The sequence below is a fragment of the Cyprinus carpio genome, chromosome A17 (genome assembly GCF_018340385.1).
Source record: "Cyprinus carpio isolate SPL01 chromosome A17, ASM1834038v1, whole genome shotgun sequence".
NCBI lineage: Eukaryota > Metazoa > Chordata > Actinopteri > Cypriniformes > Cyprinidae > Cyprinus > Cyprinus carpio.
In genome coordinates this window covers 8,198,211-8,226,208 of record NC_056588.1, presented here as the reverse complement: position 1 = coordinate 8,226,208, position 27,998 = coordinate 8,198,211, and the positions used below count along the sequence as shown (strand labels likewise).

Genomic DNA, 27,998 nt, shown 5'->3' with positions numbered 1-27,998 from the left:
ATTGTCAGTAGACGAATATAACAGTGTAAGTGTGGGAAATGAGCTTATTATTATTATTATTATTATTATTATTATTATTATTATTATTATTATTCAAAAAGGTTTACAAGGCCAAAAGTGCCCTTTCAGTCAAAGAACGGAGACTTTTATTTTAAAGAAAGATCGTCGCTATGGACTTGTTGTGTTGTTATAGTAGCTGTGCTCACGTTTGCACGTTCCTCGTAGTCGCAGGCTTCACACGCGCGCAGTAGCCTGACAACAGCAGCAGCGGCGGCAGCAGCAGGAGGGAATGGGGAGAGAGGGGCACCGCACCGTTTAACAAGACACTCTTCAACACAACACGACCAATAAAACCCTTCACCACCGGTGAGCACGCGCGTCGATCTACAAACACCTCGCGCGACGATCGCTTTTGTTTTTCCTCTCGTGATCCTGAAATAATCATTAAAATCACCGAGGCTAACACGAGCTCGCGTGCTAACCACTACCACCCTAAAAACCGGACTGTCTGGCGTACATATGTTGAAAACTGTTCGTGCATTCAATCCCTGGCAGTGTACATGCAATCGGGGATTTGTTGTAAGCTGTTTTACGTGAGGTAAATCCATGCGTAATGTGTTTTCTTCTTGCATGACGGTGCCTTTTTAGCTACACGCGCCTGTTAGCCCCTGCAAGACTGATTCACATGGCAGACGTATCGATTATTAGGGCAGTTTCAGATCCGGTGATGTATTTCATATGTGCTCAAATATGAGCATAGTGCAGGGGTCACGTTTGTGATTGGCAAAGTGACAGATGCATGATTTTGGGGGCCTCGGGTGTGTTGCTGGCTTCAAGGCCAAGGTCGCAATGAGGCCTAACTCATATGCATGAATAATAATTTTTAGCATATGATTAATAGTGTTTAGATGCATTTGTGATTGTTATGGCATGTGTAGTGAAGTAAGTATGTTGCTGGAGAACATTGGTTTTAATCTGCCTGGCATCTGTTTGTGTAAGAAACGTGATTTTTCCTTGTGTGCCACCAAGGATTATTGATTTTATTTATTTATTTATTTATGATCTTTTTAATTGTATCTTGGTTGTATTTATATTTTTTGTCTTATTATGGTAATACTATGCTATTTGGATATTTAGTAAAACCACAAGTATCTTGTAAATACCATGAAGAATGAATATGGTTATAATATAGTTGTATTATTACCATCATACTTAAAAATATAATAGAACTAAAATTGTACATGGTACTCCAGATTATGTTTGAAATTATTGGTATTAATGATTTATTTTTTAAATAAGTGGTATGTCCCAGAAAAGTAGCGGTACCATGGTTCAGTATCAGATGGTGCTATTGTGCTTTGATACAAACCATGATCCTGAAATAGAATATTAATATAATCTGTGGGTTCAACCTTCATAATGTTTTAACATGTATCCACACACATACATGCATTGTAAGTCAGTTATTAATATTGATTTAAAAATGCTTTGTCATTAAAAGCTGCAATCAATTTTTCAATAGGAAAATTTAAATATAAAAATGGAGTCAGAAATTGTATTACACAACAGAATGATGTATTATTATTAATATTATTGTATTTTTTTTTATATATATATAAATGTGGATAGCGCCATTAGAATAGGCTGTACTGTGTTATGTCAAAGGATTCAAACTCTTAATAAAGTCTGATGCTATTTGATATGTGCTTATTTATTACTTAACTGGTAAAGGTTTAATCTGATGTTGAGTCTTACCATCAGCTCTAGATATGCAGACATAAGAATAACACATTTAAAAGTTGCATACCCAAGTTCATAAATGTCTTGCTGCAGCATTTCATTAGAATATTTCACTTTTGTAAACACACGCGCTGGAAATGCATATCCCGCTGATTCAACTAGTTGTATTCTTCAAAATAAAGTGACAGTAATGTAAGCAGAATGAAGTATTGATGAGAATTTATGAGGCGGGGGTTACATAGACCTGCCCTTTATGTCAAGGGTCAAATCAGGTGACCCGCTGGATAGAGTAGCCTGAGGGGCCCTTTCATGTGACAAGCGTGAGTTTGGAGCCGGTGTTGGAAATCAGGTGTTGGGCACCTTTATGTTGGTACTCCTGCATGTGGAATTACTTTGAAGTCAGTTTTTGTCATGTTTGTCTATCAGTATATTCTAATTGGTAATGTAATCGATTGGCGTTATAATGAAGCTCATAATTCTCCTAAATTAATAGTTCAGTGTATTGGTTTAGTTTTTTCTGCAGTCTCTGATTGAACATATTTATGACCAGCTGTTTTTTCTTCTGTTTTTGTTCCATAGCATACTTTCTCCTTTTCTTGTGTAAATGTTTCTGTTGTAGTAATCACTTTTTCAAGAGATTTTAGCCGTTTTATCTTGGACTGAATGTTTCTAGTAAACAGTCGGTTCTCACAGAATCATAGCAGCCGCTCTTCAGACTCATTCACATGGTAATGTAGGTCACGCTGAGCGCTTTGTTCTGAGACTCGACTGGGACTATGCAGCCAGTCTGGCCTGCCGTTTTGCCTACAGTATGGCTAGTGGTTAACAGGAAGTCTCTCTTTTGCAGTAAATCAACATTGAAAATAGTCATTGATCCTAAGTTGACTTTAGAATTGCTTTTTTTGTTTTACAAAAAAATTACCATTGACTATGATCATATTTTTTGTCACTTAAGGATATTATGCTATATATATAAATAAAAATACATAAAACTGCGCTAACTTGTTATTGACCACACTGATATCAAAAAAAGAAAGAAATTACATTAGGCCTGCAACTACCAAGTATTTTAATAATAGATTATTCTGATGATTATTTCCATCATTAATATATGCAGTTTTATACAGTAATGGATTCCCTTCTCAGTCTCTTTGTCTGCCATGGGTTCCCTGGTCTGAAAAGAGTTTAAGACTCCTGGTCTTTGCCATGAATTGATTTTGTTGTGAGCAAAGATGTAAATATTATAAATCTTTAGAATATTAATACTTTAATATATTGTGCACTTTCTTGTGTACTGTTTTTTTCCTCCTGCAACCTACTTTGTAGCATGTAAATGGACAGGGAAAAAACCCAACTAGCATTATTGACATTTGTGTGAACCATTTTTTTATTGTTGATTTTAATCTAATTGATCAGTTAGTTGTTGTTGCTTAAAATGTCAGAGATTCTGTTGATTTTATTTTGTATGGCTCTATGATGATATAATTACTGTAGTAACTGTTTTTGTGATGGTATTGATCTGACTAATTAAGACAAAGTACCAGTAACAAGTTGTCTTGATTTGAGCCTAGATTTTCAACACTGGTAAGCTACTTGCGCATACTCAAATCGGGCAGCCGTGACCTGGCCAGCTGTTTTGCAGTCAAGCATTTAACATCGAATGTTTCGTTCACCGAAACAGATGTGTGTCAGCGTTTTCAAAATCTGAAAGTAAATAACCTATGTGGTTGCATTAGAGATTCATGAACCTGAACATGGAGTCTGAGAGGAGATTTTTAACCAAGAGCAAATGTGTTCGCTCACTGAAAATGAAGCCTTGTGTTACTTGAGCTGAAATGACTTGTGGTGATTTGTTGCAGCTGTGTCGAACAGCGGTGGTCAGGAGGAGAGTGTGGGCTCGATCCTGAGTGGCAAAAATGTGTTGACAAGCCAGTTGTCATCCAAATTCAGCTGTCCTCTCCTTGCCAGAGAACCGTCCATTATCACAAGCTGTGTTTCTTCTCTCTTCGTTTTCAGAGTATTGAAAGAATATTGTCTCAGGCCCCCTCCCCCATCTGCAGCATTAAGGTACTGTGATCATTTCTCTCTGCAGAAATAATAAAATACAAATAGTTTCATATCAATATGTTTAAATTCAGAGCATACATGTATGTATGTATGTATGTTTTAGGAAAAAAAACATTTGATGTCACTGAAGTATTTCATTTATTGTTTAGTTGCAACTTTGTTTATTAGAAGACACACTACTGTTTAAGAAATTAATAGTTTTATTTAGTCTTAAGACATGTATTTTGTTACAAAGATTTTGATTTAAAATAAATGCTGCTCTTTTGTACTTTCTGCTCATTAAAGAACTATCAAAACTAATGTGTCATGGTTTCCACAAAAATATTAAGCAGAACTGTTTTCATCATTGAAAAATATTTCTTGAGCAGAGCACCAAATCAGATTTGTGAAAGATCACGTGACACTGAAAACTAGAGTAATGGCTGCTAAAGCTTCAGTTTTGCTGAATATTGTTTATACATTTATTTTATAAACTTTAAAATAAAATAATATAGAATCTAATAATATGTCACAATACTAAATTACCCAAAACTTGAACAGTAGTGTGTATTAGTAGTGTGTATTTGCTTCAACATTTATAAATTATGATTACTGCAGTCGAATAGGTAATTAATCAATGAGTGCTTGTGATGTAAGATATGGCCAAATTTGTTTAATCAAGCTCTGAATGTCAGATTAGCTTTAAATGACCAACACTGTTGGTTCCTTTACATGTCAAACAGACAGGTTTTTCCTAACTAAGTGAATGGTTTTTGACCAGAATAAGATATAATGCTGACCCAACCTTATTCTGATAGCCAAAAGTAAAATTTACCAACAGCCTTGAATTTTTGTTTTATTGTTGTAGTTAGGTGCTTGCTTGATTCCATAAATTGATAAATGAAGAAATAAAATATAGTCTCAGACCTGTTTGCTTTACAATTATGTAGATTCTAAGTGAATGTCTGTTTTTCCGAGCAGAATAACTCGAGAGGGAAAAGAATGAGCTGATTTTAAGAGCTCTGATAATGACGCCCAGAATAAGTACAGCCTGGTCACACAGCAGAGTGGGAAACATACAAGCTGTAAGTAAACACTCTCATCTATAATCAGTAGCCCTCCTGATTCACACGGCCTCTAACGGCAACATGACATAGTTGATTTTAGCGCCGTTGTTTGTGACATCCTACTGATCTGGTGTTACGTGGTCTGTCTCTTGCAGTGAACATAAGAAGGCCACGATGCAATGAGATAAACACTGGATGACTGGAGGTCCCCTGCTTAACAGTCTCTAAGCATGGCTGGCCTACAGCTGGTGACCCCTGCCTCCTCACCCATGGGGCCCTTCTTCGGTCTCCCGTGGCAACAGGAAGCTATCCATGACAACATATACACACCAAGGAAATATCAGGCAAGTTTATTTGTTAATATATTTCAAAATGTTATTTGTTCCTGTCTTGGCAATATTTCTTTTTATTCTGGTCTTTGATGAATAGAAAGTTCCATATTTCTTTTTATTACCAATGTTGAAAGCAGTTTTTTTTTATTTCCAGAGTCTTTGATGAATAGAAAGTTCCAAAGAACAGCATTTATTTGAAAAATAACATTATAAATGTCTTTACTGTCACTCTTGATCAAATTAATGCACCTTTACTGAATAATAAAAAACAAATGACAACATATAGCTGAATAGTTTCACCTAATTGCATTTTCCCACCAGGTTGAACTTCTTGAAGCAGCTCTTGAACACAATACTATTGTCTGCTTAAATACTGGCTCAGGGAAGACCTTTATCGCAGTACTCCTAATCAAAGAACTCTCCCACCAAATCCGTGGAGAGGATGGGAAGAGAACAGTTTTCCTGGTGAATGCAGGTGAGGAATTGTCTAGTCAGCCATATGACGTAAACACATTAAAACATGATCAAACTCTTTCTGTATGTTTATTAATCTTTATTCTGATTTGTTCGTTTTTCCCGATTGAAGCATCATCTGTGGTTCAGCAAGCATCTACTGTAAGAACCCACTCTGAGCTCCAGGTGGGCGACTACATGTCAGAGGACATGACATCATGGCCCGAGGAGATGTGGAGCAGAGAGATGATGGAGAATCAGGTGTGATTATACATTTTCTATTTAACGTGCCTATCAATTTATTCATATAATTGTTGAACGGTTTGATGAGGTGTCATCGTGCAGTCTCTATTCTGTTATATTCTTCCGTCCTCATCCCTGTCTTTTCCATAATGTCTGTTCTTTCAGGTGCTGGTCATGACGTGCCACATCTTCCTCCATGTGTTAAAAAATGGAGTCTTGCCACTATCAAAAATCAACCTGCTGGTTTTTGACGAATGCCACCTTGCAATCACAGACCATCCTTATCAGGAAATAATGAAGGTGAAATTGCAGTCTGTTACAGCATTGAACAGGTGCTGTGAAATCACATCTGTCAGTGTAAAGAGATGGATGATAAAGGTCTCATCTAAGTGTCACTCCAAAGAGATGCTAAAAAGCTGTCGATCCATTATTATAGTATTAATGGGCATGTATTTTGTCCTGGAGATTGAACGCAGGCACTGATAAGATATTGTTGCTCATCTCAAACGCGTTCATACTGAACGTTTTAATTTTTAAGTCTAATAAATTTCTGGCACATTCTAAGTTCAGAGTAAAAATTCTGTCATTATTTACTCACCCTCGTTTCAAAGCTGAATGTCTGTGGAACATAAAAGAGGATGTTTTTGAGAAATGTGTGCATATAGTGGAAGTCAACAGGCTTCAGTGTTGTTTGGTTCCCAACGTTCTCCAAAATATCTTCTTTAGTGCGGAAGAAAGAATGTTATACAAGTTTGGAATGACATGCAGGTGCGTAAACAATGACAGAGTTTGAATCTTTGGGTGAATAATCTCTTTAAATTTAAAGATTGGCTGAATGCAGATATTTTGACTTCTCTGAATATGTGATCTTTTCTGAGAAGAGTCATATTTTAGTTATAACACTCACTAAGTTACAAATGCAGGCCATCGCTGTGGAAGTTGCATTCTCACTAAACATTTTAGCATTTCAGTAGAATACATTTTTTCCCTCATGATATTAAAGCACGTATGCTGGAAATTGGATTACACAACAATATTTACATAATTGACCAATTTTGGTACATGATGATTAAATAATCTACAAAAGTAGTTTTTGAATTGTCCGACTTTAGTTCAAGATAGATAGATCATATTGTAAGGTAGTTGGTGATAACAATTTCTACATATAATGTTTTATTAAACAGTGCCAGTCTTCTTTGCAGATTTGTGAGGGTTGTCCAGGCTGTCCTCGCATTTTTGGTCTGACTGCTTCCATTTTAAATGGCAAATGTGACCCTTGTGATCTGGAGGAGAAGATTCAGAACCTGGAGAAGATTTTGCAGAGCAATGCAGAAACTGCCACTGATCTTGTGGTGCTGGATAGGTATGTTTAGGATTTCCACTATGATGTATTTTTGCTTTTTTTACAGCTTATAGAACAGATGTTTTTCTTTGTAAAACTCTCTAACTTACACAATAGGATTGAGAAAAAAATGAATAAATATAGATGTTTCTTGCATGTGTGTTTATGTCCAGGTATGCGTCCCAGCCTCGTGAGGTAGTGCTTGACTGTGGACTGTACCAGGATCAGAGTGGGCTCTCTGAGAGGCTTTTAAATGAGCTCGATGAAGCCCTTAATTTTCTTAATGACTGCAACTTATCTGCTCATAGAGAAGACAGAGATCCCACATTCATCTCCAAACAGGTTCTTCTTTAGGGTCTTATTTTACAGCAACAATACTCTTGACAGGAGCTTCATGTTGATTGTGTGATTGTTTATCCCAAGGTGCTGAATGACTGCCGCGCCGTGTTGACTGTGCTGGGCCCTTGGTGCGCCGATAAAGCTGCGGGAATCATGGTCCGGGAGCTGCAGAAATATATCAAACATGAACAGGAAGAGCTGAACTGCAAGTTCCTGTTGTTCACAGACACCATTCTGAGAAAAATCCACGCCTTATGTGAGGAGCATTTCTCCCCAGCTTCCCTAGACCTGAAGTTTGTCACTCCCAAGGTCATCAAACTTCTGGAGATTCTCCACGAGTACAAGCCTTTCGAACGGCAGCAGTTTGAGAGTGTGGAGTGGTACAATAATCGCAATCAGGACAATTATGTTTCTTGGAGCGATTCCGAGGACGAAGATGAGGATGAAGAGGCAGAGGCAAAGGAAAAGCCCGAAGCTAATTTTCCGTCGCCTTTTACCAACATCCTCTGTGGTATCGTCTTTGTGGAAAGACGATATACGGCAGTTGTTTTAAACAGGTTTGTTTGCAGTGCTTCACTCTCTTTCTTGGAAATCATTCATTTACCATGCAAAAAAAATAATTTAGGAATCACATTATTATTATGTACAGTGTGAAAAATTTATATTTATTTTTTGATTCTCTATAGATAACAATTAACAGTATTTTTTTAAATGATTAATGTTTTTATATAGTAACTGAATATTAATTTAAAGCAAAGGTAATCTAAATGTATAAAAAGGATTTGATTGCTATGAAACTATAATTTGAGCAAAATAAAAACTGTAATATTGTGAAATATTATAATCATTTAAAATAGCTGCTTTCTATTTTAATATATTTTTAAAATGTAATTTATTCCTGTGCCAGCCAAGCTGAATTTTCAGCAGCCATGAGCCATGACAGTGTCACATGACCCTTCAGAAATCATTCTAATATGCTGATTTGGAGCTCAAGAAACATTTGTTGTTATCAGTATTGAAACAGTTGTGCTGTGTAATATTTTTGTGGAAACCATGATACATTTTTTCAAGATTCTTTGATCAGAAAGTTCAAAAGAACCACATTTATATGAAATAGAAATCTTTTGTAATATTTTAAATGTCTTTATTGTCACTTTTGCTAAATTGAATGTGTCCTTGTTGAATAGCAGTATTGATTTCTTTAAAAAAAAAAAAAATAATACTTGATCACCCGAATCTTTAATTGCTTTGAAAGATTGCTTATTTAAAGGGATAGGTTACCCAAAAATGAAAATTCTGTCATTAATTGCTCACCCTCATGTTGTTCCAAACTCGTAAGACCTTTGATTCATCTTCGGAACACAAATTAAGATATTTTTGATGTGAAATATCCCTTTAAATTATCCAAAGGTACTTGAATGCACCTTGTATTATTTGTGTGTATCAGACTTATCAAGGAGGCAGGGAAGCAGGACCCAGAGCTGGCCTACATCAGTAGTAACTTCATCACAGGTCACAGCATTGGCAAGAACCAGCCTCGCAACAAACAAATGGAGGTGGAGTTCAGAAAACAAGAGGAGGTGAGTGAGTTCAGCAGTCCTAGAAAGTATCTTCAGGGCTCCAAACAAAAAAATCGAGTAAGGAGCCATTGGCTCCTATAAGAAAAAAACTTGGGTGGCAAATTATTTTTTTAGGTGCCACAGAATAAACATGTTTTTATTTATTTTCTTATTATTATTATTGTTTTTTTTTTTCATCAATCATACTGTCATGTGTTTATGTCTCATCTTTTCTTAACTTTATCAGCATTTTAATTCTTCTTTAAGATGACCTGAAAACTAAGGTTCACTTATAAAGGGATCATATGATGTTGCTAAAAATAACATTATTTTGTGTATGTGGTGTAATGCAATGTGTTTATGCGGTTTAAGGTTCAAAAAACACATTATTTTCCATATTTTTATTCCATCAATTTTTACAAAGCTCATCTTTCTGAAAAAGTGAGGTGTGCTCTGATTGGCCAGCTATCCAGTGCGTTGTGATTGGCCTAATGCCTTCAGCGTGTGACGGAAATGCCACTCCGAGACTCAGCAGCATTACAAACAATCCACCTGCACATCCCATCAACATCCCATCAACCATTCCATTCAATCAATTCATTCAAAGTACTGTTAAGAGTAACTAAATAACTCGGGATATTGGTTTATTTCCATAAACATCACCTGGCCACTGAGTGTAGTTTGGGCTCCTCCTCAATGCTTCCTGTAAACGTTGTCATACGCTCTTAAAAATTAAAGGTGCTTCATGATATCATAGACAAACATTTTTAGTCTAAATAGTTTCATAAAGAACCTTTTACATCTGAAGAACCTTTACGTTTCACAAAAGGTGAAGCAAATTATAAGAAAGTTATAACATGTAAATTCATAGGCCTAGTCGCCAGTGGCGACCTCAGCAAAAACTTCACTCGCAATAAAATTTTTTTAGTCGCAGTTTGGAACCGTGCTCTTGTGCAACTTCCTTAGCTTGTGGTGATCATAATGGTTTTTGCTAATTCACATTGCTGTCCAGGTCCTGAGGAAGTTCAGAGCCCATGAAACCAACTTGCTCATTGCAACCAGCATTGTGGAAGAAGGCGTTGATATTCCAAAGTGCAATTTGGTCGTTCGGTTTGACCTGCCGACAGAGTACCGGTCGTACGTGCAATCCAAAGGTCGCGCCCGGGCTCCAGTCTCCAATTACATCATGCTAGCTGACAGCGAACGGACAAAACCATTTGAGGAAGACCTCAAGACCTACAAGGCCATAGAGAAGGTCAGCAGGTTTAATGAGATTTCCTGTGTGTACATTAAAATGTGTCATTCTAATACTTGTACGTCTTTTAGATCCTCCGAAATAAGTGCTCGAAGTCAACAGAATGCAGTGATTTTGAACTGGAGCCAGTGACCGATGATGACAATGTTTTACCACCTTACGTCCTGCGCTCAGAGGACGGCGGCCCCCGTGTCACGATTAACACAGCCATCGGACACATCAACAGGTCAGTTTCTTTTTCTAAATCAAAGATTGCTATATTTTATATTATTATATTAATGTCTTTCTTAAATGTGTGTTGTACAGATATTGTGCTCGCTTGCCCAGTGATCCGTTCACTCATCTTGCTCCAAAGTGTAAAACTGTGGAGCTTAAGACTGGAGGTTATCAGTCCACACTCTTCCTACCCATTAACTCACCACTCAGAGTTCCTGTCACCGTGAGTTCTTGCCCAAATATATTTGACATTTTTCTAAATATTCTGGCATGTACTCTTATTTACTAGGAGTTAAAGGGAGAGTTTAGCCAGACTGTCATAGTTTCCTCACCCTTGTGTTATTCCAAACCTGATTGACTGACTTTCTTCCATGGAACACAAAAGGAGATGTTTTGAAGAATGTTCACGCTGCTTTTTCCCATGCAACGAAAGTGGATGGAAACCATGAGTTGTCAAACTCCAAAAAATTATAAAAAGCACCAGAAAAGTTGTTTATATGATTTGAGTGCTTTAATCCAAGTTATTTATGGCCATATGATTATTTGTCTTAGACACAGACTGAAATTTAAGGTTTTCAATGACAATCTTTCCTTGAAAATCCATGGCAGCAATGGTCACCATTCACCTTCATTGTATGAAACAGAATAGTTTGAATGTTCTTTTGTGTTCCATGGAAGAAAGTCATACAGTTTTTGAAGGACATGAGGATGAGTATATGATGACAAATGAAATTTTTTTTAATACAAAAATGCATGCAGTTTTTCTAAAAATCCCTGATTGAGAGTAAAAAGTCTTCTAAATGTTTCTTCAACCCTTTAGGGGCCAACAATGAACTGTGCAAGACTTGCTGAGAAAGCTGTTGCTCTTCTCTGTTGTGAAAAGCTGCACAAAATTGGTGAGCATGAAAAAGTCTTTCTGATGCATTGTGGGACTGAGATGCACTGACTGATGTGAGATATTTGTTTCTAGGTGAACTGGATGATCATTTGATGCCAGTGGGAAAGGAAACTGTGAAGTATGAGGAGGAGCTGGACCTGCATGATGAGGAGGAGACGAACGTGCCAGGAAGACCAGGCTCCACCAAACGGAGACAGTGTTACCCAAAAGCCGTAAGTGTCATGAACCTGAAATGTTGTTTTTGGTATCACCATAGTTTGGGGTTGATAAGTGTCTTTACGCACTTATTGCATGTATTTGACCAGAAATACAGTGAAACGCATATTGTGAAATAGTATTATAGCAGATAATTTTAACATCTTTATGGTCATTGTTTGATCAATTGAATTCATCCTTGCTGAATAAAATATTATTTTCTTTTTTTTTTTCTTTTTTTTTTTTTTTTTTAAAGTACAATGTGTAGAAGGTATACAGTCATGTTGGATATGCTGTCTTGTAGATACCAGAGTGTCTGCGGGGTTGTTACCCTGTGCCAGAACAGCCTTGCTACCTTTACGTCATAGGGATGGTCCTTACCACACCTCTTCCTGATGAGCTCAACTTCCGGCGGAGGAAGCTGTACCCACCAGAGGACACTACCCGATGTTTTGGCATTCTGACAGCTAAACCAATACCTCGGGTAATCACCTTTCATTTAACTTCTCTTTCTGAACTTGTCAGTCTTTATTCATTGTGAAATGCTTGGATAATTAATTTGAATACAGTTGCATTTATCCTTCATTTGATATTTGATTGTATCTGAAATTCATTTAACTTGCCTTGAACTTTAAGTAAACAACAGGCTTTTTTTTCGGTTCTATGTCACCAGATCCCTCACTTCCCTGTGTATACACGTTCTGGTGAGGTGACCATTTCGATTGAGCTGCAGAAGTCGGGTTTCACTCTGAGCGCGGAGCAGCTGGAGCTGATCACGCGTTTGCACCAGTACATCTTCTCCCACATCCTCCGTCTTGAAAAGCCAGCACTAGAGTTTAAGCCCATAGAGGCAGATTCTGCCTACTGCATTCTACCTCTCAACATTGGTGAGTGCTGCAGTCAGTCAGACCGAGATGTTGTCTTGTGTAAATGAGACATTTTAGGATATTGTCATATCTAGATCTGCAATGAATCTGTCAAATATTTCTTTCATTATTTGGACAAAATGCCAAATTTTATGACCTGTATTTTATTGAGCAGACATGGGCATTTCACTGATCCATTTTTTCCTTTAAAACATCTTCCGAGGTAATCCATTTCACAGCACACAGACCCAATTTATGATGAAAAACAGGACTTTTTTTTGACAGCACCGGGACTTTTATTTTAACAGCACATGCACAGGACCTTGCATTCTTCATCTTCATTAGTCAACAGTTCTGTCTAAAATTATTACAGAGAAAATTGTCTAACAAAGAAGTTAAATGATATTTTAAAAAATATAGATTTGTTATATTCTTTTTTTTTAAATTTTATTAGTAACAGAGATGCAAACACTAACTTTCTCATATGCAGTCTGGATTCTGAAAATATGCATTTGTCATTTAAACAAGTCTTTAAGTATCTAATAAATATTTAATTAAAATAATCTCACAAACAGTAGCGAATACAGCTGTTAAATCATATGAAGAGTCCATTTTTTTACAAAAATGAGCGAACAAACTTGATATCCTTGATTTCTTACTATTCTGTGCTGAATGTGGTTGGTGTAATATTTTTATATTCTTATGTTCGTTGAAATTAGCATTACATAGTTTTTTGAGAAAATAAGATTTCTGGTGCAGACTTACCAGATTGCTGAGTGCACTGTTGGTTACAGTGTCCACTTCAATTTATATATATATATATATATATATATATATATATATATATATATATATATATATATATATATATTAATATTTATTAGGGGTGGGACGGTTTGTGGAAAAAAATCGAACTGTACGGTACTCCACACACGGTTCGGCATGCACTAGGATCACGATTCAACTTAAATCTGACAACGCATCTGTAATATGGTTTCTTATAAATGACACATAAAAAAAACAGGGTTCGGCTAATGTATGTTTCTGTTGATGGATAGCACATTCTGGCTTCCCAGTACATTACAATAACAGTGCTGAAAAAAACAAAACAAAACTTGGACAAACCATTCACTCTTGTTCAATGCGAATGCCGTATGCTGGAATATGAACACTGAGCAGTCATTCATCACCGGGTGCTGATAGCGCGCACACAGATGAGACATGAACAGCACACATTGATATCTGTGTCTAAACTAAACTCTATTAAGCTTTGCCAGTTTAAACATTTAAGAGCCAGAGGACGCAAGTTCACATGAGCAGTGAGAAGATTTGTGCATGCGCTCAGCCGAAGCATGCAAACCCGCATCTCAGAACGCGCAAATATTAAGCTCTATCTGAAGTATTGTGTTTGAATGGACAAATTCACACAAAAATTATGTCAAAATGCCCATCTTGGTAAGTATCCTACAGCAGACATAGCCGGCTGAACGTACTGGATCAGTGCATTCTCTTAAAGTGACGGTCTTAATATTAATCGAACAGCAACAACAAAGAAATCACTCACTGCTCTTGATTGAATAGCTTTTGTAACTTTAATAAAGATTCATCTTTAAGTTATACAGTCAAATATGCAATGCTGTTTTACATTTGATTTCTTTATTAAATTTCTGTACCTTAAAACTAATGGTAGTCACTGTTTATTTTATTTGTATCTTTACTTTATCGTATTTATTTTTGCTGTTGCTTGTAGTTAGAATATTCTTATTTTCTTTATTTTTATTTGAAAGTATAATTTTTCTATAAACAGCACAAACGGAACGTACCGAAACCGTGACCCTAAAACCGTGATACAAACCGAACCATGAAAAAGTTGAACCGTTCCACCCCAATATATATATATTCTTTATTTGTGAAAATATACCATACAGAAGTACAATAATAGGAAGATTATATCGACAATATAAATAGATTTTAAAATCTAAAAGTATAATCTAGTATAATCTAATCAGGTTTATTTTTATCAAGTTCAAAATTATAATTTCAAATTTTCAAACCTGTTTCTAATTTAATAAATATTATTTTAAGTAAACACATATTTCATTGCATCTTGTGTTGTTTAATATTTAATATATGTATTAATTAAATATATAACATATATATCCATTAACACACATGTCCACTTTATATCTGTCATCGGCCACACTGCTCTCTAAGATATTGGCTATAAAATCTTTATTAGTTGACCACTTGTTGCAACTCTAGTCCTGTAACTTCTGTTCTGTTTAGTTGAGGATTCCAATACGTTGGACCTGGATTTCAAGTTCATGGAGGATATTGAGAAGTCTGAAGCACGCATTGGCATTCCAAATACTCAGTACACCAAGCAAAACCCATTCATTTTCAAATTGGAGGACTACCAGGATGCTGTCATCATTCCGAGGTAAAAAAAAAGTATTATTATTGTACTATTTTATTATTGTACTTGCAATTAAGCTTTCATTGATGACTTACTGTATACTGGGCTTTTGTTTTCATTGAAGTTGAACTCTACTCCTCCGTCTCGTTCCTTCCTCTCAGGTATCGTAATTTTGACCAGCCACATCGGTTCTATGTGGCTGACGTTTACACAGACCTCACCCCACTCAGTAAATTCCCCTCTCCAGAGTACGAGACTTTCGCTGAGTACTACAAAACCAAGTACAACCTGGACCTGTCTAATGTTAACCAGCCTCTACTGGATGTGGACCACACATCTTCAAGGTAGGGAAAAAAAGACATTCTGGTATGTGCTCTTTTTTTTCTTCCTGAGAAATTCGTTATATGTCCATGGTGGTCTTTTCCTGTAGATTGAATCTTTTAACTCCCCGGCATCTTAATCAAAAGGGGAAAGCCCTTCCTCTCAGTAGTGCGGAGAAGAGAAAGGCCAAGTGGGAAAGCCTACAAAACAAACAGGTATTAACTGATGGAAAGAATTTGCAGTGATAATTATAAGTCATCATACCTGAATTAAATCAAATCACATCTACTGTTCCTTCTGCTTAGATTTTAGTTCCGGAGCTCTGTGCCATTCACCCCATCCCAGCCTCTTTATGGAGGAAAGCCGTCTGCCTTCCCAGCATTCTCTACAGACTTCACTGCCTTCTGACGGCCGAAGAGCTGCGGTCTCAGACAGCCATTGACGCTGGTGTAGGCGCTCAGACCCTGCCTCCTGATTTCAGGTCAGTTAAAAAAAAAATCCACAAACCATATGCATAACTAGGGCTGGGCAATATATCGAACGATATGATTATGCGCATCTAGTCAGTAAAGCCGGTTACCACTAAATCGGCATCACCTGCTTTCAAATGGAGTGGCATTTAATAGACAGAGCCAAAGATCACTGACAAGCTACGCAATATTGCGTTCATTATCGCAGATGAATCGCCTTTGATAATGAACACAATATTGTGTAGCTTGTCAGTGATCTATGGCTCTGTCTATTAAATGCCGCTCCATCTGAAAGCAGGTGATGGTGATTTAGCGGTAATCAGGGAACCGGCTTTACTGGCAAAATGCGTGTGACAACCGCATGCGATATATTGCCCAGCCCTATGCATAACACTCATTCACTCTTTTCCAAACTCGAGTGAGCTCTCTCCATAGACAGTATTGTAATGCAAGAGAATGCCTACTCTAAAAACGTATTATAAATTTTTTTGACAAAATTAATCCTCATAAGAAAATATGCTTCTCAATAATGCACTGCATCAAGCTCATTTTAAACAAATGGTGAACAAAGTGGCAGAAAAGTTTCATTCGGTATTATAAAGCATTGTTATAAATGGTTGATTCTAATTAGTGGTTGAACAATTTATTGCCATGGACGATATATTGGCCAGCAAATTTTAATTATTGGCTGATAAATTGTTTCTGCTTGGCCAATAAAGTGGACCTTTTTTTGGGCACCGTTTACAATGGAGGACTTTTATTTTGACAGCGTTGAGAATTCCAGTGCATGAGTGCAGTATAATTTTTTATTTATTTGTGTATATATATATATAAATATATAAATATAAATATATAAATAAATACAAAAAATACATATATATATATTTAACAGGTATATTTTTTTAATATCATTTTTTTCCACATTGGTTCATTTTCTAATTATTAATTTATAATTTAGTGCCATATATACCCCCCCCCCCACCATGGTACCAGCATTGTCAGTGGCCATCAAAAAATCTGATCAACCACTAATTCTAATTTCAATATGATAACATTGTCATGTGCAGTGTACTTTATTTTTATTAAAGTGTTGTATAGTTGGCTTAGCAACATGCTAATACCAAACTCTATTGGATTCATTTGTAACTCAAGTCATATGTGTGGCACAGAGAGTTACTGCCTTTATAAAGTGTTCCAATTAATTTGTGGGGTAACATCTCAGTTAGAGTGCTACCTTAGAAAGCAGCTGGCTTCAGCAGTGACAGCATTTTAGGAAGTGCTCCCATTTAAGTTCTAATCTTATTGAATATTAACCCCAGGTATCCAAATTTGGATTTCGGATGGAAGAAATCCATCGACAGCAAGTCTTTCATTTCCTGCCCCAGTGCGTGTATGGAAGACGACGATCACTGTAAACACGGCACAAGCTCAGATTCAGACCACACTGCCCAGGAGGGCTGCAGTACGGAGGCCTCCCAGCCTCCAGAGGGCGCGCTCCCCTGTGAGAACTGCGACACACCAGATAAAATGCTAGAAACTCACATGCTCCCTGTGACTGATCTCCAGACGCCGAACAAAGACAAGAGTGACTGCGTCTTTTCCTGTAACCTCCTTAACGGCACTCGGAGCAATAGCGACAACCTTCCACATAGACCTGACATTTGCCAATGCTCTCAGCTGGGCCCTCTGGAGAGTGACCTATCAACACAAACCACTACCTCAGTTCCTGTGAGGCCCTCTCCAGCCGGCGAGCCACAGCCCCAGCCCAGCGATGAATGTACCCCAGGCAGAAACTCAAATCTCTGTGACAGACATGTGAAAAAACCTACCTCAAACTGTTTCCCCAAACCAGAGATGGCAACTAGCACCACAGCACCTTCAGAAGTGTCATCAGAAGTCTCTGACGTGACATCTACATCAACCTGCACAGGTCCAGCCTGGGATTCTCCGAAAACCTTGGGCCCCAACCCCGGCCTCATCTTGCAGGCCCTGACCCTCTCCAACGCCAGTGATGGCTTCAATCTGGAGAGACTGGAGATGTTGGGTGACTCTTTCCTGAAACACGGCATCACCACCTACCTGTTCTGCACTTACCCTGACGCCCACGAGGGCAGACTGTCATACATGAGAAGCAAGAAGGTATGATTCAGCCACAGTGAAGACTAAGATTATTAGAGTAACTGCAAAGCAAAAAACACCTTAGTTACCAAATAATATTGCATTGTGAGCCACAGGTAGTATTTTTGTATTGTGGCAACAAGTCTTACATGGGATTTTTTTTTTTTTTTTTTAATAATTTTATATATTTGCAAATTAAGTTATATTTTTCCTTAATTTTAAAAAAATGTTCACTATTTTAATAGTTTCTTGATTTTACATAGTTTAAATATGCTTAAATGTTATTCTTAGTAGTACACACTATTCTTAAATATTTATTAATGAATATTAAATACACTGTAAAAAAAGACAAAGCTAAAGATTAAAACAGATTGCTGAAGTGTGTTTTACAAGAAAGTACAATTTCAGTTTTTCTGTTTCAAAATTTCATGATTAACTCAGTGTGTTTCTTGCTGTTTCTTTGTAATTGTTCATTTTCTGAGTGAAAATTGTTTCCATTCATATTTTTTTTCAGTGTGTTCAGTTAAATTTAAATAATATATATTTAAATCATTTATTTTTCATTTTTAAAAAGTATTAACTTTAATATACTTATTTAAATATGAGTAATACTAAACCGTATTCTTATGTATTATTAAATATTAATGTATGTAATGCTATTAAACGCAATGTTATTATTATTTTTATTTTACGAAATAAATTTAGCACCAGGAGCTGAATTGTTTTTTGTAGATATTGTCAGCCTTAGTTGTACTATTTTTAAACTTGATAAATACATTTAAGTTCATTCTTGTAAAATAATTTCCCTTTGCTTTTTACTAATAGAATATTCACCATTTAAAGTCTAACTGATGAATTTGTGAGACTTGCATATTGAACTGTTTTCAGTTTTCGTCACACATCGCTTTGCAGTTACTTGTGTTTTATTGAGGAAATTATAATTTTATTCAAATTGCTGTTACCAATTTATAAAGGTTTTGGCAGCTGATATGCCTCATATTTATTTGAATACTGCTTAATTAATTTATACTTCATGTGTTATATGAAAAAAAACTTATTTTGCTCCGATATCTCCAGGTCAGCAACTGTAACCTTTATCGCCTGGGAAAGAAAAAGGGCCTTCCCAGTCGAATGGTGGTATCCATATTTGATCCCCCGGTAAACTGGCTTCCCCCGGGCTACGTTGTGAATCAGGACAAAAGCAGCACAGACAAGTGGGACTCGGATGAGGTATGAGTCAGAGACCGTCTCTGTTTGTTTACCAGATAGCTCAAGTCAAGCTTAACCCAATATCAACATGCATCTTCATGCACAATTACAAGTCTGTTTACATGGCTCTGTGCCTTGAGCTGAGAAACATCTTGGCAGAGTTGTGCTGCAGCTGTTTCCTGTTATTGCCACTAGGGGGCAGGTTCATCCTTTGTGGTTGAAACTGGGTTTCAGAATGGAGGACAGAATTTATGCAGTTGTTTATTTTATATGGAAAAGACTAGAAATAGTCAGTTCAGCATGGAACACCTTTGGTTTGATTGCACCTTTGGTTTTAAGCTAATGCCAGCAAATCTTCCACAGTTTATGTCACTTGTTGTCTCCAGGGCTCTGAATACAAGAAATGGATGAAAAAGTAAAAAGCAACTTAATAAATTTACATTAAATATAATAATGCCAACCCACTGAAATTCCTGTTACAGTTTTTAGTGTATTTTAGATCAAATAATTGCCATTTTGGTGACTTCTTTTAAAAACATTACAAAATCTTTCCAGCCCCCTAATGTTTTTCACTTTATCAAAACAAAGGCAACTTTTATTCTGTGATTCGGGAAATTCAATATTATAGATTGTTAAAATCTTATCACAATGCATAAATATATCTTGAAATTCAAGTTATCTGCAGACCTTAACCCAAGGCACAATTGAAAGAAACATGTCAGGTCAGGAAGAGGTGCCACAATTACTTAAAATGAAATGTATGAAATATTAAGTAGAAGCCACAATTTTCCATCTGTTTTTAAGCATATGTAATGTATTAGGACATGTGCACAGAACCAAGTAAGAAAAATGGAAAGAACTCTGCTTCTGGTTTCTACCAGACCTCTCCATGGTTTCAACGGAGACTGGCTGTATGTTTTGGGTCGCTCTGTGTGGTTCGGGCCGGGGTGTATATGTATGATATGAAATGTACTAAATTTGCCTTGGGTACTGTAATTTTAAGTGTCACTTCCATGTATTATTACAGTATAAGGTGTCAAGTGTTTTAACATTTTAATGCATATGCAGTAGACGTTTTCTCATATGGTCAGTGTTATGGCATATTAATGATTAAAAAAAAAAAGATTTTTAGGATACATTTCAGCTTTTGAATCTCATTAGATTGGATGAGTCATTGACTTGGACTCTGTTGAGCTCTCCTGAGCAAACATAATACTGTGGTTGAACTAAAAGACTTTTAAATTGTAATCTTTACAAATCTGTTGTAGAGACTGAGCCTTGGCTTTACAGGGCTCTTGGACTCGACGTTCCTTTCATGATGTTGTTTGGTTTTGTTTTGTTTGAGATGTAAGACATTGGGAAATCTGTTTTTGTTTCTCAGAATAAAGATTTGGCCAACGGAAAAGCAAGTGATAATGAGGATGACGACGATGAGGCAGAGGATGTAGAGGTCGAGCCGTCTAAAGAAGAGGTCAGTGTGGAAGATGAGCTGGAGTACTACTATGAGCACATCAAATTCATTGATAACATGCTGATTGGCTCCGGCGCCTTTGGGAAGAAGATCTCCCTCCAGCCGGCTGAGCCCGGCTACGAATGGAAAGCCCCCAAAAAAGCCCACAACTCCCACTTTTCCCCAGACGGTGGCGCTGACGAGTTTGATTACAGTTCCTGGGACGCCATGTGCTACCTGGACCCCAGCAAAGCTGGCGAGGAGGATGACTTTGTGGTGGGCTTCTGGAACCCGTCAGAGGAAAACTGTGGCACGGATATTGGGAAACAGTCCATCTCCTACGATCTTCACACCGAGCAGTGCATCGCCGATAAGAGCATAGCCGACTGTGTGGAGGCGCTGCTGGGGTGCTACCTCACCAGCTGTGGGGAGAGGGCGGCCCAGTTGTTCCTGTGCTCCCTCGGCCTGAAGGTGCTGCCAGCGGAGAAGCAGAGTTCAGGGGGGTCTGCCGAGCTGCAGTACGGCTGCCTGAAGATCCCTCCACGCTGCATGTTTGACCACCCGGATGCTGAGCGGACCCTCAACCACCTCATCTCTGGCTTCGAGAACTTCGAGAAGAAGATAAACTACACGTTTCAAAACAAGGCATATCTTCTGCAGGCTTTCACTCACGCCTCGTATCATTACAACACCATCACAGGTCCGTGGACGTTATTTACACAGCACACTTTCTTTTAGGATTGTGGTCTGATTCCATCAGTATTTCCTTTAGTCATTTTTAGGAGACACCCTCTTCCCAATCCTTACTGAACAAAAACAGTACTGCTTTTGGAATTTGTGCATACTACTTTATTTAAATTACCACTCATTACAACAAATACAAGTATTATTATTATATTTTATATGATATAATTTCTAATAATAATAATCATAATAATAAATTAAATGTATACTTTAATATAATAATAATATATTGTCAATTGTTATAATAATAATAAATTCATTAAAACTATTTAATATAATGTATATAATATAAAATAAAATATATAATTTGATGATGATAATAATAAATGGTCATGATAATTCTTTTATTTTCATAAAATAAGCTATTTAGAATGAACAATAATTTAATAAGTTATAATTAAAACAAATATTACAAAGCATATCTAATTAAAATATTCAGTATAATAATGATTGTTATATTACATCAAAATAAAAAAATATAACTCATAAACTCATAAATTTAACACGTTGATTTGAGTCACTCACATAAAATATGTTGCATATAATTTACAAAAAATATTTGATTTGAGTCACTCACATAAAATGTTGCATATAATTTACAAAAAATATGTAGTACTGGTATGCCACGCAACTCCAAGTGTGAGATGAAGTACTGATGAATTGTATAACTGTCTTTTTCAATTTGTCTTAATTTTTATTGTTCAAAGTAATACTTATTACAGCTAAAAATCTGATGCAGTTGGGTAAACAATAACTCATTATAACCAATAACTAATTATTCATCTCAATTATTATTTATTATGGAGATCTGGCTCAAAAGAATCCGCATACACTCATCGCACTGTATTTTTGTTGCATGCACCTGGAAAAAACAACTCTACAGAAAAAAATACTGTATTTCCAGTAGTGTTTTTCACAATCACTTCATATTTCTTGTGCTGTGACTGTGTTATATTAATGTTCTGTGATATTAATGGTCTCTTTTTAACCTTCCTTGTACCACTCTGAACTTTGAACAGATTGTTATCAGCGGTTGGAGTTCCTTGGTGATGCAATTTTAGACTACCTCATAACAAAGCACCTTTATGAAGATCCCCGGCAGCACTCCCCAGGCGTGCTGACTGACCTGCGCTCTGCACTTGTCAACAACACCATATTTGCTTCCCTGGCTGTCAAGTACGATTACCACAAGTACTTCAAAGCTGTCTCGCCCGAACTGTTCCACGTGATCGATGATTTTGTGCAATTTCAGCTAGAGAAGAATGAAATGCAAGGAATGGATTCGGAGGTGAGCTATCATCTCACCATTATCTGTTAAAGATATTAGGCCTTGGAAATGATAATTTAATTTATAGCATTGTCAACATATATGTATAATATTTCCTAAAGATTTAGTACCGTGACATGCTATCATTGGCGGTCATCTTGAATCTGGTCTGTGTTTGTATTTGTTTTTGTTTTTGGATTGCAAAAATGCAGTTGGATTTAATTTATTTTGAAATGGTTATCTTGGCACTGAATCGGGTCTTGTTTGACGGGAAAGCATTTTATGCCTAAGGGACAACACTGGATACTGAAAGAGGAAAGACAAATTGAATAAAATAAGCAATGTTCCCCTTAATTACATAGCTGGGTAATGTTGTCCCCAATATTGGACATTTAGATCTTTTAAACATAATACTAAAAGTAATTGATCGCAGTTCATTTTGAGAGGAAATACCATTACAGTACCAGTATAGCTGTCAGTTCACATTTTAAGTTACGACCAAAGTTATTTTTTTCTGCTGTTTGTTGTGTGTGATTATTTGGGGACGTGAATTTGACATGGATAAGCATAGTTTTCTGTCCTGAGAGGAAACTCTTATTTCCTGTGTATGTCTCTTAGCTTCGCCGATCAGAGGAAGATGAGGAGAAGGAGGAAGACATTGAGGTCCCCAAAGCAATGGGAGACATCTTTGAATCACTAGCTGGTGCAATTTACATGGATAGCAGGATGTCACTTGAGACAGTTTGGCAAGTGTATTATCCAATGATGAGGCCACTCATAGGTAAGGGCCAAAGATGCACAGACGAAAAATCAGTTCTGCATTTCTATTCCGTCTGATTGTCTGCCGGCTCATGTGGCGAAGACCATAAGTTCAGTCATTTTCAAACATAGTGTAATTTTTATGCATGATGAAATGCCAGATTGAAATGCGCTGCTTTTGTTTTTGCCTCGTTTTCTAGAAAAATTCTCTGCTAATGTCCCTCGATCCCCAGTGCGAGAACTCTTGGAGATGGAACCAGAGACAGCTAAGTTCAGGTGGGAATGTCTTTTCTTTATACGCAAGCAAACTTTTAACATAATCACCCGCAAAATACACACATTAGCTATAATTTGAATACACTGTAAAAGTTACTGTATCAGTGTGTGGTTCAGAGCAAATATGAGGTCATTTGAAAAAATCTGAATCTTGATGTTTCCAAGTTCCTACAACCTTCTTATATTAGAGATTTGAAGCTGTAATGTGAATATGGCTGGTTTGATGCCAAAATTTTAGCTTTGGTGTATCAGTATCAAAACTAAATGAACATGTTAGCCTTGGTGGAATTATTATTATTAATATTGGTAATTAATATTATGGTTGAGTCTATGTATCAAAAATGTGGGGTTAATCTCATAATTTATAATATCTATATATTTTTTTTAAAAAATGAAGTTATTATAAATTGTATATGAAATTATGCATAATATAGTTAATGATAATAACAATAATAGTTATAATAATAATAATAATTATTATTATTATTGCTTTTTTAAACAATTCAACAAATAAAAGTAATTTGTTTTGCAGCCCAGGTAATAAACCAAAATCTGAAAAATTATGTTGTGAATAGTAAACGTCTTTTTTGTATTACTATACTCGTAATACCAGTATATCACAGAGTATACAGTTTGCTTGATGGTTGCTATAACTAAATTTAAAATTAGTGTCTGTGTATTAAAATTATTAATATTATTAAATTATTATCATTGTTATTAATATTATTTTTACATTTATTATTTTTAAATGTTTCATTTAAAAATGTATTATTATTAAAAAAAAAAAAAAAATTGCTGCCAGTAAACCTGCTATATGGTGTTCTTGATGGTTGTTATAATTTAATTAAAGGTGCTGTGTGTAAGATTTTGACTCTACTAAAGCATAAAAATACCATAATATGTTTGCAGATATTTAAGAAACATGTTAAGTTAACATACTTGTTTATCTGAAAAACTATGCAACAGTCAATTATTCTCCTTTGAAAATGTGCGTTCCGGCCGGAATGTCCGTGTTTGTTTTGGTTTGTGAAACCCGCCCACTGCCAGTTTGCCAAATTGTATTTCGGCATCCCCGGTTGCCAGTTGGTGGAAAACACAGCGTATTTAATTTCAGTCATTGTCAAGTGAGCTCCTTCCTGTTGGCGTTGTCAATCTGGCAACCTAAGTGTGCATCAAGTCTGAGGAGGAGGGGCCTGGTGAAAAAACCCTCTCCAATATTTTGAATTTGGACTGCAATACCTAGTTCAACCACTCGGTGTCAATCCTACATACAGCACCTTTAAACTTAATTTAAACCTATATATTTATATTTAATTTAAACCTATATATTTATTAACATGTTTTGCATGAATAGTTGTTGTTTTTGTGTCATTGTTTGTCATTTGTTGATAGTCATAGTCATATCTCGGTTGTTTTTGTTTTTTTTTCTGACTCCGACAGCCCTGCGGAGAGAACCTACGATGGAAAAGTACGGGTGACGGTGGAAGTGGTGGGCAAAGGCAAGTTCAAAGGCGTGGGACGCAGCTACCGGATAGCCAAGTCAGCGGCCGCCCGCCGAGCCCTGCGCAGTCTCAAAGCCAATCAACCTCAGGTCCAAAATAACTGAGCTTCAGACAGCAGACACCCCAACGCACCAGTCAAAAACACAGCAGAACCCTCTCGGCACCAGTTTATGACCGAGTGAAGAATCGTGGCTGACTGTGTTCTCACCGGGGTTGTCAAACTCAAATGAATCGAGTCAAAAGATTTCAGCATAATTCACGTAGGGTTCATATTTCATTTTATTCTTTACGTGCGCAAACACAATCTTTTTTTCTCCCCAGCTTTGTTTGATCACGAGTGCTTTTTTATGTATTGCAAGTGTTAAGAAAAAGGTCAGGTCTTCTTTTCCCCCCCTCCCTTCCCTATTTTTATTAATATTAAAAAAGTTATATGCTCTGCTTTGTGGTAGTGATTAAACAAAAAAGCTAAAGCTTATAGGTAGTATTTCAGTGTACATAGTTTAAACTCCAAGGCATCAACTAAATAAGAGAAAAAAAAAAACAGTGACATCAAAACACAAAATTCCTCAGTCTGTGCACTAGTGCCAGTTTTGCTGCCGTTTGGCAGGAAGGGCACATGGAAAGAAAGATGCTGTTGGTGTGAAGTGTTTTTCTCTATCTTAAGATGATATATTCTCAATCAAAATTGCACTTCTCTAGGGTCCGCTTTATTTTGACGAGAATAAATCGTCTAGATCTGTATTGAATTGAGAGAGAAATGCCCTCGCATCCTTAAGGCGGATAGGAATTTGACATTCCCGATTACTGTAATCAACATGCTTGTAAACGGCACTTGAGGATGTATGTTCGTGTAGCCAACCGGATGGGTTGCATAGACGTCATAGAGCTACGTTATATATATAAAAAAAAAAAATGAGATTAAATGTTTATTATGACATATTCGTTGATACTTGGGTTTTAGTAATGTCTTTTGATACTGATATTGATGATATTTAGTTGTCTTTATGAATATTAGATATCTCCATAGACTGACTTGACTGACTTAGTTTTGATATAATGACACGAACGATAAACAGGAGGACATATCACCTGGGAAAATATGCTGCAGATTTTATATTAAAAAAACAGAAAGAGAAAAATAGGATCGGATAATTCTGTAAGACACAAAGCACCTTTACGTACCGTCTTTAGGACAAACCGATATTTCGCTAGATGACTTCACATGCATCGCTTACCAAAGTTGATACTGATGCAGAGTTGTGAGGTTGCACCTGTTAAATCAATCCCTCAACATTCACACGTTTGGAGATGTGGTAACCAGCCTTTATTTTAGTATAAATGTGTTGTAGCCTCTTGTCTAGCCTAAATGTTTTCATTTTAATAGGCATTCTTCACTTGAATACCTCAGTTAATTGCATGCATTTTTTTTTTTTTTGGTGCTATGTTTAAGCTTGAATTTCTCATCTTTTTGCACTGTAACTGTATTACCTCTTAATTTTACCTTTTTTAAATCTATTGTCAGCTTGTCAAGCTCTAGAAATTGTTTCCCCATTTGTTATTCTTTTGGTTTTTATGCTTGAAGGGGAAATGCTGAGAAAAAAAAAAAACGTTCTCCGCACATAACCCATAAAAAAAAAAAACGTTCTCCGCACATAACCTTGATGCCTCTCTGATGAGCTTGGATTTTGCTTCACATGAAAACAATTGTGCATCCCATCAGAAGGGTTACTTAACACTTGAGAAAATCGATAGATTGCACTCTGATGCATTCTTATAAGCCATGCATCTCCCCTTTGTCACTTGCCTCTCTTGCAGTCTTACCAACTCTAATTACCATTTTTTTTCAGTCAGTAATTAATTTAATAACCCTTATCTATCATTGTTACCCCAGAAATAAGGGTGCAAATTTTATGATGTAAATTTTGACATCTTGAAGGCTACCTAACTTTCCCCCTCCTCGTTCTGTCTATACTTCAGTTATGTTACGGACAAACTATTCCTGAAGTTACATTATCCCAGGCATTTCTACCTCAGAATACCCTTGTGAATAGTTTGGCCTTATCATAAAACATTAATTAATATATTTGTGGATATGCCTTTTTACAAATCTGAATGGCATTGAGGCACAGTATTGTATATGCTCATCAGCACCTTACAGGGGGATAAATATATATTCTCACAACTATTTGCACTAGAAAACATTCCCACTGACATTAAATTTGCATTTTCTTTTAATGGAGTTTGCTCTAAAGTGGTGCCTTTCAACCCTGTAACAATGATGAAACATCTAAACGCTCATCCTTTGCTACTGTAGCAGTTCTTTGCATTATGGTTTGTATATGGTTAAGGACTTTTGGTGCCATGCTTCATACTGGATATTGCCTTCCAATTTTAGTTTGTTGTGGCATGAAAGTTTAGCTTTTTTCGGGTTCTGTATCTCCTAGGCTATTAAAACTTAGTTCTAGCCTGATATAGCCAATATTTCATGAACAAATGGGGCTCCAACTGATGTACACCTGGTCTTGAGAGTGAGTGCAATCTGGTTCCATTTTAGCAAGAGTTGAGTGACCCTCTCTACATGATCTCAGTCACATCCCCGGAGCTGAGTATTGAAAGTCATTGGAAATGAATGGGTTTCCGTATTCCCTCAACCAATGGCATGAGTTTGCGTATCAGGGTCAATGTGCACCGGCCCTGCATTATGACACTGTTTCTGTAACCCGTAACCCTCAGACTATTGCAACCCTTTTTTTTTGTTTGTTTGTGTGTTTTTTTTTTCTTTCTAGCTTACGTTTTTTTTTTTTTTCTTCCAAGCCTCTGAAAGGCGCACACTTTTTTTTCCTTCACGTTTTGTTTAAGCTTTCTTCTCACTGTTGGTTTTTAACTTTCAGAGAATGTGAAATCACACATATGGT

At 36.6% G+C, this 27,998-nt stretch overlaps 1 protein-coding gene across 2 annotated transcripts; it reads left to right on the top strand.

Annotated features, from left to right (window-relative positions):
• Positions 1 to 204: 204 nt before the first annotated feature.
• Positions 205 to 26,595, top strand: LOC109085355 (endoribonuclease Dicer-like). 2 transcript variants are annotated; one of them, XM_042773827.1, is made up of 29 exons: positions 205 to 366; positions 3,757 to 3,807; positions 4,768 to 4,871; positions 5,009 to 5,197; positions 5,507 to 5,660; positions 5,772 to 5,899; positions 6,047 to 6,181; positions 7,084 to 7,244; positions 7,397 to 7,565; positions 7,647 to 8,119; positions 9,010 to 9,142; positions 10,134 to 10,376; positions 10,448 to 10,602; positions 10,683 to 10,815; positions 11,413 to 11,488; positions 11,563 to 11,702; positions 11,990 to 12,169; positions 12,359 to 12,572; positions 14,838 to 14,991; positions 15,129 to 15,311; positions 15,398 to 15,503; positions 15,594 to 15,769; positions 17,078 to 17,897; positions 18,954 to 19,106; positions 20,467 to 21,235; positions 22,299 to 22,567; positions 23,165 to 23,327; positions 23,506 to 23,581; positions 25,022 to 26,595. In XM_042773827.1, exons 4-29 carry the CDS (start codon positions 5,084 to 5,086, stop codon positions 25,185 to 25,187), a joined length of 5,643 nt encoding a protein of 1,880 aa, XP_042629761.1. In that variant the 5' UTR covers positions 205 to 366; positions 3,757 to 3,807; positions 4,768 to 4,871; positions 5,009 to 5,083; the 3' UTR covers positions 25,188 to 26,595. The 2 variants fall into 2 exon arrangements, with proteins under 2 accessions (XP_042629761.1, XP_042629762.1); XM_042773828.1 differs by lacking the exon at positions 205 to 366 and adding an exon at positions 402 to 598.
• The last annotated feature ends 1,403 nt before the right edge of the window (positions 26,596 to 27,998 follow it).

Excerpts from the sequence above, each read along its gene's own strand:
- LOC109085355 (XM_042773827.1), top strand. The coding sequence starts at position 5,084 with ATGGCTGGCCTACAGCTGGTGACCCCTGCCTCCTCACCCATGGGGCCC. Across the intron at positions 11,489-11,562 it reads TGAAAAGCTGCACAAAATTG|GTGAACTGGATGATCATTTG; the intron begins GTGAGCATGAAA and ends ATTTGTTTCTAG. Across the intron at positions 17,898-18,953 it reads CATACATGAGAAGCAAGAAG|GTCAGCAACTGTAACCTTTA; the intron begins GTATGATTCAGC and ends CGATATCTCCAG.